The sequence below is a fragment of the Condylostylus longicornis genome, unplaced genomic scaffold (assembly GCF_029603195.1).
Source record: "Condylostylus longicornis isolate FDR11 unplaced genomic scaffold, ASM2960319v2 ptg000081l, whole genome shotgun sequence".
Classification (NCBI taxonomy): domain Eukaryota; kingdom Metazoa; phylum Arthropoda; class Insecta; order Diptera; family Dolichopodidae; genus Condylostylus; species Condylostylus longicornis.
In genome coordinates this window covers 3,449,262-3,463,153 of record NW_026578049.1, presented here as the reverse complement: position 1 = coordinate 3,463,153, position 13,892 = coordinate 3,449,262, and the positions used below count along the sequence as shown (strand labels likewise).

At 19.8% G+C, this 13,892-nt stretch overlaps 1 protein-coding gene across 5 annotated transcripts in view; it reads left to right on the top strand.

Annotated features, from left to right (window-relative positions):
- The window catches only part of LOC129613273 (GATA zinc finger domain-containing protein 8-like), a 157,124-nt gene that overhangs the window by 53,329 nt on the left and 89,903 nt on the right, over positions 1–13,892 (top strand). Inside the window, exon 1 of one of the 5 annotated variants that reach the window (XM_055527266.1) lies at positions 3,536–3,666. The exons of the other annotated variants lie outside the window; for them this stretch is intronic. Coding sequence (XP_055383241.1) covers positions 3,634–3,666 — 33 coding nt within the window. The 5' untranslated portion in view covers positions 3,536–3,633. Of the gene's footprint in view, positions 1–3,535; positions 3,667–13,892 lie in introns of those variants that run through there. 5 annotated transcript variants of the gene reach the window in all.

The window sequence follows — 13,892 nt, the reverse complement described above, 5'->3', positions numbered from 1 at the left end:
TTTAATTTAAATATAATAAAAGTGTTGCCATGTATTAGGAATTTTTAATATAAAAACTGTAATTAGAGTAGTGTAAAATTTATATTAGTATATAAATTAGATAATTAGAAAATTCGGTTAAGAATTTAGTTTAATCTTTTTAAGATATATTATTTAATTGAAAATTTAACTCTACAAGTATGTATTCAATTGTAATTGATGTTAAAATATAAATGTGGTATTATGAAGTTAATCATAAAACAACAATAGTATATGAAATTAAATAATATTGTATTAACGATTATTTTCAATTATAACGATTTCAATTCATCTAATCAATGTCATACTCGTATTTACCAAATATAAGTATTTTATTAGACAGGGCATTAATGGCAAATTTATTAATTTACCTCTTATTTGATGACAAATATTTTTCTGTCCACTGGAAATTTCTGTCTACTTATTTGCTTTTAAATGAAATACAATTAATACGAGTACTAATATAATATTAGTACTGATATAATATTAGTAATTACCCAAAAATTGCTCAAATATAATATATTTAAAGCTGTTTTTAGCTGCATTAAAACAAACATTGCTGTCATTTCATTTAAAAGTTTATGACAGCAAATGCTAAATTAAAAGAAAATTACTTAAGTACTTAAGTACATACAAGCAAATTACAATATTCGGAAAAGCCGAATGAGACTCGAAATAAAATTAAAGAATAATAAACACGAATACTCAATGATTGTTGTTAAGAAATAGGAACGTTATGTAAATTATATTAAAAAAAAAACCAAAATTCAATTACAAAAGAATATTTTATAGGTTATAAATTTATTTATTAAGCCAAATTTAATTTTTAATTAAATTTTAATTTTAATTTCATGTATATACTATATCACTAAATTCGACACATTGTATAACATTTATAGATAAATTTTATTATATCACTAAAAATTCTCATTTTTAATTTCAAATTTTATAGTATTATGGCAACACTTTCCATTTAACATATACATATAATGTATTTTTATATTGCATTTAAGAATAATCCATGCAAAAGATCAAATGAAGAAGAAGAATCATTTAATAATAATTAATGTATATAGTATTTATTGTAATATTTCATATATGCATATGATATATTATGCACACACATAAATACGTATATATATATATACACAACAATTATATGCAATTCATTTATTAATATTTAATAAAATAATAAAATATAGACACAAAAAAAAAGAAATAAATGAAAAATATATAATAAAAATAATTGTACATATGCACATATGTATATATGTATATGTATATATATATGTATATATATATATATATATATGTAAAACAATTATATTTTTGCAGTTGTACGTAATTTATTCAAAAATTTTTGATATTATGAAAAACTGAAAAAGGGCATCTAGAGTGTAATAGAATCGAGCGCATTAAATATTCTTAATATATTACAAAAAAAAAAATAAAAATAAAATAAAAAAAGTTATTTAGTTTTTTTTTTCGTTGTTGTTAATTTATTTCAAATAACTTAAAATCAAATATAAAATTAATATTATTATTAATAAATGAAAAAAAAAAATTATAAAATTAATTATGAATTATTTTACAATTTTTAAATAGGGAATCGAAATTTTACATGTATATATATATATATACATATACAAATAAAAATAAGTAGAGCAAATTAAAAATTAATAATAATCCAACCGAATCGAAAACCATTAAAACATTTTTATAAAAATAAAAATAAAATTTATAAAGATAAATGATATGCCATACACCCATAACATTAAATAAAAAAAAAAAATTAAAAAAATTATTTAATAAATTATAAAAGTGAAAAAAAAATAATAAATAAACAAAATGAAATAAAAAGATTTAAAAGATTTAAAAATTGTTATTCTTAAAATTACAAAACCAAAAAAATTATTAATTACAAAAATATTTTTTGAAAACTATTTTAAATATTAATTATACAAAATATTCAAATTTCTGAATATATTATACAGAAAAAATAAATAATAATATAATAAAAACAATAATAAAAATCAAAATCTAATTTTCTATTTGTTCCGTTCTATATACACGAATTTCATTATTGAGAAAATAAAAAATGTCTGGTTTTAATAATGTTGGCAACCCCTAAATACTGTGTTTAATTCATGTTTTAAATAAAAAAAATTCATAACTAATTAATATTCTTAAGAAAAATTTTCTATTTCTATATTTTACTCGCGTTTATATACAATTTAAAATTAATTAAATTAATTTTATTAGAATATAAAAAGACAAATAATTTTGCATTTACAAATAATGTTGGCACCTATGTTTTTTTTTTTTAATTATTCAATTAAATTCTTATTAATTTTCTATATACATACTATTAAAATTAATATTATAAATTAAAAATAAATTAATTAATAATAATATTATTGTTATTATTATTATTATCGTTGTTATAAATATTGTTGTTGATGATGTTGTTGCAATTTTTTATATAAAATATATATATATACGAGTATATATTTTTTTATAAATCTCGAATATATTTAATAAAATGAGAAAAAAAAATAATTAAAATTAAAATTAATTAATCGCGTATACATATATATGTACAGTTATAATAAATTGAAATATTTTAAAATAATAAAAAAATATAATTTTTAAAAATAAAATATAAATAAAGCTTTAAATTTTAAATATTAAAAAAAAAAAAAAATTAAATAAAATATTTTTAAATATAAAATGTGATAAAAATTTTATTAACTTATATGACAATTAAAAAAAAAATATAATTAAAAAATTTAATTAAGAAAAAAATGGTTCTAGTTTTTTTTTATTAAATAAGTATTATATATATACGAAATTATATATGATTTATTTTTTTGACACTTTCTTTTAAATATAACTATTATACGTTGTATAACAATATAACTATAATATATTGTATACTATTTTGTGTTATAGAATTTTCTGTTTCTGACTCTTTTCTTTAATTTGTAATATATAAATTTATATAACTGTATAAATAAAACTTTAAAATATAAATACAAAATTTATGTTTATGTTAATTTAAAACCAAAAAACAATAAAATAAATATATTATAAAAAGCACCGTGTAATTTGTTGTTTTTTTATTTTTTTTTCCATTTTTTTTTATATATACATATAATACATAATTGAATGTTTATTTTAACTATTATACTGTTATATTTAATTAATTAAACAACTCTATATATTTATATATATATACAATATTCACATTATTTTGACTGTACTTTAATTATATATATAGAAAATATTTTTTATTATATATATACTGTTAAAATTCTAATTTAGATTTGTTTGTTTATTCTATAAATACTTATATATATTAAATACTAAACTAAATAAAAAAAAATCAAATAAAATAATTTAATATTAATTTTATTTTAATAAAATTTTTTTCTACACACGATTAAATTTAAAAAAAATATATATATAAAAAACAAAAAAAGACTATTACAAACAAATTACAATATTTATTTTGTAAAAACAACTTTATATTTGTTTTTGTTTTTTTTGTCTTATTTTAATTTAAATTAACATTTAAAAAAAAAATCTGTACACATGTTTAATATATTTTGAATTATGGGACGAATTAAAATTAAAAGATCTAGTGAGGTAAGAATATACTACATACAAAATAATAAAAAACAAAATTGAAAAAAAAGTAAAAAAAAAAAAACTATTTGAAAATAATGGAAAATTAAAAAGTTATTAAAAATTTCATAAACAAAAGTTGATAATTTAATAAAAAATTAAAAAAAAAAAAAATTGATATAAAAGCAAAAAACAAAATTTAAAAAATTTTTTTCCTATTTATTAAATATTTTTATTTTATTTCTGACCAGATTTCGTTTTAATTTTGTATACTCTATGATTTCTTTTGTAATTTGTTTATATTTAATTTGTACATACTTTTATTTATATACTACATAATACATAATATTTTAAAATTACATTATTGAAGAAGCGTATAACACTTCATAATTTCTAATTGTAATAGTGTTATAATAGTATATAATTGAATATCATTTCATTATATATAAGAAATTTTGAGTAACTATATGAGAGAAATTTTAAATAACTCATATAACATCGTATATTTATATGAGAGTAATTATAACAGTAACAGTATTGAATTATTACAATACGTTATTTGCTCCAATGCAATATAGTAATTACAATTATTGTCATAATCATACAATATTCAAAACATTTTTATATTTGAGAGAGGAAAATGGATGGGTATGGTATTCTAATTATCTTTTACAGTATTGCACAGTAAATAGTGATATAACAGTACTGTAAATGCAAAACTAAAGAGAATTATTTTATTGTCATATTATATTATTTAAGAAAAATTAAATGAGAAAAATATTGAGGACTATTTCTTGAAATATGAAGAAAAACGGGAAGACTATTTTTCTAGATATATGGAGATATTGGTTTAATTTGTTATACAAAATAAGATTGTGTATTCAATATAATTGACATACTTTATTTTGGAATTAATTTAATAGAAAAATAATGTTTTTATTATTAGATCTGATTGCCAGCGTATGATGTAATTAGTATGTTATCGATTGTTTAAGCTATTGAACACTTAATATTATATAGTAATTAAATAGATTAATATTTCTGAGTTGAAAATAGTAAAATTGTTAAGATTAATTATTAATGAAAGAGAAAAGATTGTGAAAAAAAAATTTCTTAATTAATAATTGATTAAAATTTTTAAATTTTCAATATTGTAATTCTTTGTTCCTTATTTCTGGTTTTAATTTTGTAATCTTTAAACTGTGACGAACTGCAGTCATTTTGAATATTTTTATAAGAATTAAATTCAATATTATTCGTATATGTTAAATAGTAATTTTTAAATAAATAACAAAAATTCATTCATCAGCTAATAATTAAAGTTTTTAATTGCAATATTACAAGTGTGATTCGTTGTTAATATTCTGGTTTTTTTCCGCAAAAACAAAGTTAAGAGAAATTATAACTTACGTGGAATATTTTAAAAAATTCTACTAAAACAAGTGGGATGAAATTATATTTAAAAATTTTAAATTATTTCCTTGAATTTTTTTTTATAAAGAAGTAATTTCATGCTCTTCAAAATTTTAATGTGTTTTATTTTTTACATTTGTTTCGTACATTTTTTGCTTTAAAAGCCCTTGTACTGCAATTAAAATTGTTTTTATTTTGACCATTTATTAAAGGCATTATGTAAAATGTTTTAAAGAAATTTTATGTTTTCTAAAAACTAATGTAAGTTCAGTTTTTACAAATTTTTCAAGAATAATAAAAATGTTACCTTCATTTTTATGCCTATGCTAACTTTTTATAATTTTGAATTTTTTGCATAATTGTTTAGAATTAAGCTGGAAAATCTTTTTTAAATTAAATGTAAAGCAAAGATTTCAAAATATTTTCTTGAAATTTAGTTATAATTATAAATTTAGTTAAATGTTTTTTCTACCGATATTTCGTAAGAAAATATTTTCCCTAATATAAGGCTTTTTCACCTAATATAAAGTGAAATTACAATGATATAATTCAGTGCTGTGTAGTACGATTTGGTAAATGTTTGTATAAAAAGTTTGTTCAAAATTTTGCATAAAAATCCTATTTTAATTCTTAAAATTTCTTAGACCATTTTAATAATATTAAATTCTTGAAATTCAATTCTTTTCATAATATTATGTTAAATTAAATGACTATTATATGGTCAAATAGAAGGACTATTTAAAAACCTACAAATTTTGTTTAAGGATAATAAAAAAAATGACTCCTGTGTGTCTTGCAATTGCAGAAATATTAAATAATTTTTGTTTTTTTTTTTTTCTCTTGTAATTTAATACATTTTTATTATTTATTTGACATTTTTATATTATCTAACAATAATATAAAATAGACACATGAAAAAGGATATTTTCTTGACAATTTTTCTTGTATCTTGTATAAGTTATAAAAGATGTAAACTAATACAAATATAATAATGTGTAACTTACATAAGTTAGAAATGTATATGTGAATATATACATATTTGTATACACAAATATATAAATAAAAATATGTATCTTTTACTTTATGTGAAAAGGTCAATTATTTATATTGTGCGCATACATATATACGTATATCATTTTATATAATATAATATAAAAGGCCACAAAATATGCTTTTCGTCCCATGGTTTTTTTTTGTTGTTTTTTCTTCTTGGTTTTATTAAAGAAACACTTTACTTATCAGCACATCGAAGAAAATATTATGATTAGCTCAAATTACGTCAAGTTTTCCTTACATTTTTTGTTTTTTTTTTTTTTGGGTCATGATCCATAAGTAATAATAATCATTCGTATTATGAGTTTTAAGACTTACGACGAACATGACAACAATCAACAAAACATTTTATGTTTTCCTACCACTTTAGGTTCTACATGTATTTTTTAGTACATTTTTCAAAAATTTTGTAAAAAAGTACTTGTTAATTTATAGTGCTTGTTATACGAACATATTATTTATAGTATAAGTGAGTTCGTTTACAAAATTACCGTAAAAAGTACTGATATTTCGAAAAGAAAAACATTTTGTTTAGAAAATTATTTCCGCAGTTCCCAAGTTGTAATCCAAAATTCAAAAAAAAATCATTTTTTGAGAACTTTTTGTACTGAGTTCAAGTCACCTTTTTTCCGAAATTTTGTTGTTCACTTGGACAGCATTTTTTTCGGATCCTTGTATTTTTGAGTTAACGACAGCAAAATTTTTAATTTTCAGCTACTGTTTAAGTTTTTTTAACTAAACCTTAACACTAGTCTAATTAATTTAAATAGAATCCCCTAAAAGTATGCAATATAATTTGTTTTAAGAAAATAACTTTAATAGGATACCTTTGTTTATATTTTGGATTTTGGATTCTCAAAAAAATTCTTTACTCAAATTCTCAAAATGAAATTTGCTACTTTGTAAACCATTGATTTCTTCAATTGTATTTTGTTTTGGTTTTCTTTTACAAAATTTTGAAGTATGTTTTCCGTTTTCTCCTGCACGAGTATGTTTGATATCCGGTTCTAATAAGGTTCTCTTTTGTTTTATAATTTCCCTTATGTCTCTTTACAAATATTTCTTTTTTTGTTTCTTATTTTATTATGTGATTATTTTGTTTTCGTTTTGTTTTCTCATTTTCGTACCATAATATGTCATGTCAAAATTGGATTGATTAATTGGGATCATGATAATATATTAGATATTGGTGGATTAGGTAAAAGTTATAATAATAAAGAGAAAGAGAAAAAGAGAAAGAGAATTTTAGTAATCGTTACAGGGCAGAAATATTTAAGGTTAAGAAATAATTCTTAAGGTTAGCCGCTTTTATTAGAGCTTATTCTATTTATATATTTACATAAATACGCATACAACAATATGTAATACATATTGTTTTCTTTATAACTTTGTGTACCTTTAAGATTTTTTTTACGTATATTCACGTATTTTGTGAATATATAAATGTATACAAGTATGTAATGAAGTGAATTATTATTTTTGCAATTTTTTTTTCTGTTGCCCTTCTGTCTTTTTTATGTACGGTTCATTAATTAGTTGTTGTTATGTTTACTTTGATTCTTCCTGAAAATTTCAGTTTGTTTTTTGCTCGAAAGGATATTTTCTGTTAATAAACTGTTTTTTATGACTATATAACTGTATACTTATAGTAATTACAGCAATTTTTAAAATATAAATTATTTTACTATACAATGTTCATTATTTATTCTTAGTTGAGGTATTAAATGAAAAAAAAACAAAAAGATAATAAGGTATAAGTAGCTTAAAATCGCGGTTATTTAATTTTTCTCTCTTCTATATATAAGTATTTCTATATTTAATATTCTTACTTGCATATGTACTTTTCATTTCTGTTTTGTTTTTGTTGTCAAGTTGATATTTCATTGTGTGAGCTTTGTGACTTCATTGAATTTTATGAGCATATGATGGTTGACAATAAACCAAAAATAGAGAATCATGGTTGATTTTGTGTTTATTTTAAAAACTTATGGTTTGCGTGATATTAATGTATATATATATATAACTAAATTGAATATTGAATTGTATATATAAATATCTAGGTATTATAATATCTGTTGGTAGCTTTAAAACAAATAATGTTTATTATTAAAAATATAACAGAGAGGTAAAAAGAGAGAATAAATATGCATATATGTTACAAGGAGAATCATACTTATTGATACATTTATAAATACTAGTATAATAAGTATGAGTAAATTTTCTCATTTTAATTATTAGAATAGAATATGCAAATTACTATGGAAAAAAAATTTATTTATAGATTTTATATTAAACATTAATTAGTTTTAATTTAATTAATATTATTTTTTATACGAACATATTATAAATACATATATTAACGTTGTGCATAATATCTATTAAAAGTATGTGTTAATGAATGAAATTTTTGTATACAATAAGAAAAGAATATGTGTGAATTGCAGGATTTATTTAAAGATATTTCTCTTTTCTTTCTCTATATATAATTAAAATTTAATTAATATTTCATTGTATCATTAAACGTTAATAAGTTAATGAATTTTTTGAAAAGGATATTTTCTTTACTTTTATATTAACATAAAAAATGTATATGTGTATTTAAGTTTTATGTGTGAATGACAATGGTTTTGTATTTCAAGGATATTTAATGCGAATTTTTTATATGTATCACTTAATTATCTATTAAATAATAAAAGAGAACGCATCAGATACTTTATTATATAAAAAGAATGTTTATTAATTTTATAATACAAGTATCATATGTTTTTTTTTTTCAATAGACAAGAGTAATAAAGAGGGTTTTTAATTAAACTATAAAGAGTTTCAAGAAAAGAAATTTATTTGTTTTTGTTTAAAAAATTAAATTTCCCCCAAATTATTTGTCAACATTTTTAGGTATCTCTTTTTTTGATATTTAATTAATTTAAATATTAATAAGGTAAAAATTAAAAACCTTGTAATTTAATCAAAGAACAAATTTGCCTTATTGCCACAGGAGTGTTATAATATTGGCATACATGACAATATTATGTTGTAAATATTCTATAAAAAATATTGTAACTCAAATATTGTGTTAATGAAAAATAACTTCTATTTTACATATATTACCATTTTCATATATGTATTTACCGCACACATACCATGCATGCATATTATAAATACGAATGTATAAAAGATATACATTCACAAATAAATATTGTTATATTTATTTCGAAAACTATTAATTTTTGAGTGTAAAATGAAAGGTTTTTAATATAAAAAAATTTAATTTTTCATTTTTTGTTAATTTTTTTTTATATTTACTTTTGTTCAACAAAATATTTCTGATATGGCCGAAGGCAATTTTTATAACAATTTGTTATTAAATTAGTTTCATGGTGTTGTTATTACACTTTCGTTGATTCAACAGAAGGGGAAATTGTCTGTTGTTTTGTAAATAAAAATTTGGTTTACTTTTTTTTGTTGCGTAACATTTTATGTTTTAATTTTGCATTTTGAAGAGAATAATGTAAATATTATAATATTTAATATTAATTATTTTTTCAAAAATTTAAGTTGTAATGAAAAAACGAAAAGAAATATAGTTGATATTGTCAATTCTGTGATATCCATACAAACTTGTTATACTATTGGCAAATTTATAATACCCTTCGAATATACGTCCCTTATAATTTTTTTTCTTCCTCTTGTGATTATTTCGGGTAGTTGTTCATAGTACAATCACAATTCGCTGCTTAATTTTTTTTATTTAGTTAGTATTGGAAAGATTTTATAGTATTTTATTAATACTAGAGAGAAAAAGATGCATTTACTTAGTACACATATCGTATTCTGCTGTTTAGCCACAATGAATGAAAATAAATTGTAAAATGAGATTGATTTTAATTTTAATATACGATTTGTGTTACCTCTAAATAGTATATTTGTGTTGTTATAAGATTTTATTTAATTTTCGAACACGAACTATATGAGTTTCTACGGTATGCAATGAAATTGTGTGAAGGTTAAAGTTCTATGCAAGATTATTGCAAATCAAATACTGTATTTTACAGGGCAGTATTTAAAAGCAGTTTTTTGTGTCGCGGTATTAATTAATTTTTACCTTTTGCTATTTGACGCATACAGCATGTTAATATACTATATTCTGGAAATCACATTCTAGTTTAAACATAATTTCAAATTCAATATTCTACACATCGAAGATAAATTTCATTCCGTATAACACTGTGATCTCATTTCACTTTTCTTCAACAAAAAAAATTGAATATGTATACGTGCATAATATGCTATATATATATGTGCATAAAATCGTATTTCTGTATTTATAATGTTTTATTATATTTTTTTATATACATATTTTAAAAATTTTCTTGAATATTTATTCCTTTGTTTTTTTATCCTTATGCATATAAAATTAATCCTTTGATGATTTAACTTTTGATGTTTTATCGCATATGATATTCATAAAAAAAAGAAAGGAATTATGCATGTGCTTGTGAGTGCATATATGAGCATAGTTATCTATATTATAGCTTTATATGTTTAAATATAACATACAATTTTTAAAAGTGGAAAAATGGGTAATTCTACACTTATTTTATTTTTATTTATTCATTTATATTGTAGATAATTTACTAAAAATAAATATAGAAATTAATATTGTAAATCCTATGATATATGAAGAGAAAACTTTTTAAAACTTTAAAGTTTAAAAAGTGAATGATGTAAATATAAACCAAAAAATTTGTTAAATTCTTTAACAAAAAATAACTTTGAAAATAATCGATTTTATGATCCCGTTTTCCGATTCTTAGAAATATTTTTTTAATAGTTTCTTTTTATAATCTTCAGTTAATAAAAAATCCATATGCGTTTCATGAAAATCATTACTTTTGGAAAATTGTGTGTATACACCATGTCAACACTGTTATTTAAATAGTCATTTCTTATCACATTATTTGCTGTCTCATAAAGAGTCACGCAATTCGAAATACTGAAAATTTATATTATTAATGCTAATTGAATTTATTGAACCTGTGTTAAAAGAACATAAATTGTGAGTAAATAATTTTGAGTTTAAATTCTAGGTCCCTATTCTACTGTACCTATCTTTTCACGCTAATCCGAAAGTATTTATATAGAATTATTTGTCAAATAATTGTGTATTAATTTTTTGTATTCATTTATGTTAAAAATAATTAAATTGGCATGAAATTTCTTTATAAAGTATTTCATAATTAAATAAAAATAAGAAACAAAGAATAATTTTTAAAGTTAGAAAAAATTTGTTTTTTTCCCTGTTTTTTGCTGTTTTAATTAAAATTATAATACGAGTACAATTCTCGTTTGTACGTCTAACAAAAGGATCTTGTTTAAAAGGATTTAAATTTTAAACAATGTACAATAAATATATTAATGTGTTTTCACAGGAATTATATAATTATGTTGTGTGTGCGTGTATATTATTCGGTTGGGCGACATATGCTTATATCACAAAATATTATCATTACAACGTATTAGTAACTGGAAAAGATTCTTTCCATACTTTTATACATTCCAGACCTTGGTTTTTCTATATTAAATTATGTTCAAATTAAAAAAACTGTATAATTTGTTTCATGCTTAGCAAATTTTTTAAAATTTTTTTACTTCTATTGAAATTTAATAAGAGAAAAGCCGAAAAGAACTTAATTATTTAATTTTAGCCGAACCAAAGTTTGGTGAAATTTTTCGTAACTCAATATTTTATAAATATTCCAAAAATTACAAATTTTAAATTTGTTAAGCTATTTAACACTCATCTCTAGATGACTTAATTTCCAATTATATTATGCTTTTGTAACCTATTTGTGAAAACTATTTCCAATTATGAGGCTCGTTTCGAATAAAACATATCTCATAACATAAATTTAGTCTGTACATATCCGGATAAAATAATGTAAGATTTTAAATTTCGTTTAGAATTTTAAGTTGTATCTTTGGTATTTAAGAAGTTCAAAAATTTATTCAACTTTATTTTTTATTCATTAATTTATTAGCGCTTGATCGGAACCAGCAAATTATTGTCTAAACAAATATGTCAGGATAGTTTTTCTGTCTACATAGAAAATTTATAGGATTATAGTAAAAATGTATACATATATAATTTTTTAGAATTATTTTTAAAATTAATGATCTAAAAAATTGTTCAAAAATTTTTAATATAATTAAATTTAAATAAAACGGTATTTTAATTTGATTTCCACCATTTTATAATTTTACATACAATTTATAAGCTTACATACAAAATATATAATAATTTTTTAATTTCGAAAACAGATATACAAAATTTTTTTTTTTTTTTATACAAAATAACAAAAATGTTAATGACATTCAATTGGGCAGACGTGTTAAAAATTTTAAATTTGTTTATTGTATAAATGTTTAATTTTTATATACAAATTTTTAATTAAATTATAATTCGATTCTAATTAAATTATAAATAGCTATGTATAATATTTTTATTTAAATAACATTTGTTATGATTTCTCAAAGTCTTGTCATTTATTTAAAATTAGGCAAACAGACCCAATTATAGGTATTACATTATTTTCAGAAATAAAATTAAATTTGTACTGTTTATTAACTAATATTTTTAATTAGAAAACAAAAATATTTAATAATGGAATGACCATTAATAACAATACTTTAGTTTTTCATTAAATGTTAATAAAATATAAAATGTTTCAGAATATGCGATATTGACACTAAAATAAATTTGTAGCCATTTCTAGATTTATTGACTGCTGTTTGATTTGGATTTCGGTATGAATTTAAATTCAAGCTAAGAATCACTACAATAATAATGAAATTCTCCTCCAATTTCGATCATACTTCAATATAATACAAAAGTTCCTATTGAATGCGTGTACCCCTACATATTAATAAATTTTTTTTTAATGTTTGCTTTAGCACTTTCAAAATTTTATGTCAATTGTAAAAATGTTGTACATTCATCTATAATAAATTTTCTATGTATATATATATAAAAGTCTAGATTAAAAGAATATTAAAAAAATTATTTGTAATTAAAAATTTTTCTCATTGTACAATTTATGTTGATTGCCTTAATTAAACATCACATTTATTTATAAAAATTTTTGTTATTAAGGAAAAGGTTAATAACTCTTGTCTTACCGTGAGTGATACTATAGCAATGAACTTGAAGGTTCACGGAGTAAATTCCAAAATTTTCCAACTCTAATTCCGATACGATTTTATACGTAATCTTGACATTCCATCCAGCCCTTATTTCGATTCTGAGTTTTAGAAAACAAATTTTTAGAGTATAATAATTTTTTATATTTTCGTCTCAGATTTTAACCCTGACTGCAAAAATTCAAAATCTTTCGAATTTCGACTATTATACTATGTATAATAGATAATCGAATCTGTTTTCTTCTTTGTATTTAATTAAATTAAATACAAATTTTCTTCTTTGTATTTAATTACAGCCGAAGAATATTTAGTATTCATTTAATTTGCAAATGATTTTAAAAAAAGTAACAATTTACGCACGTGTCAATTTTCCTAAATATTTTTAAACAAATGCTTTTTCTGGAATAAACAATATTCGGATATCTTCGCTAGAGCAATACAAAATTATAAATAAATATAAAAGATTAAATAAATAATGTATATGCATATAAATTTTTTCAAAGATTCACTTATAACATGTATCTAAACTTACTACACATGTGTTCGTATATGATTTTTTAATCTGACGTATTAATTAATTGTTG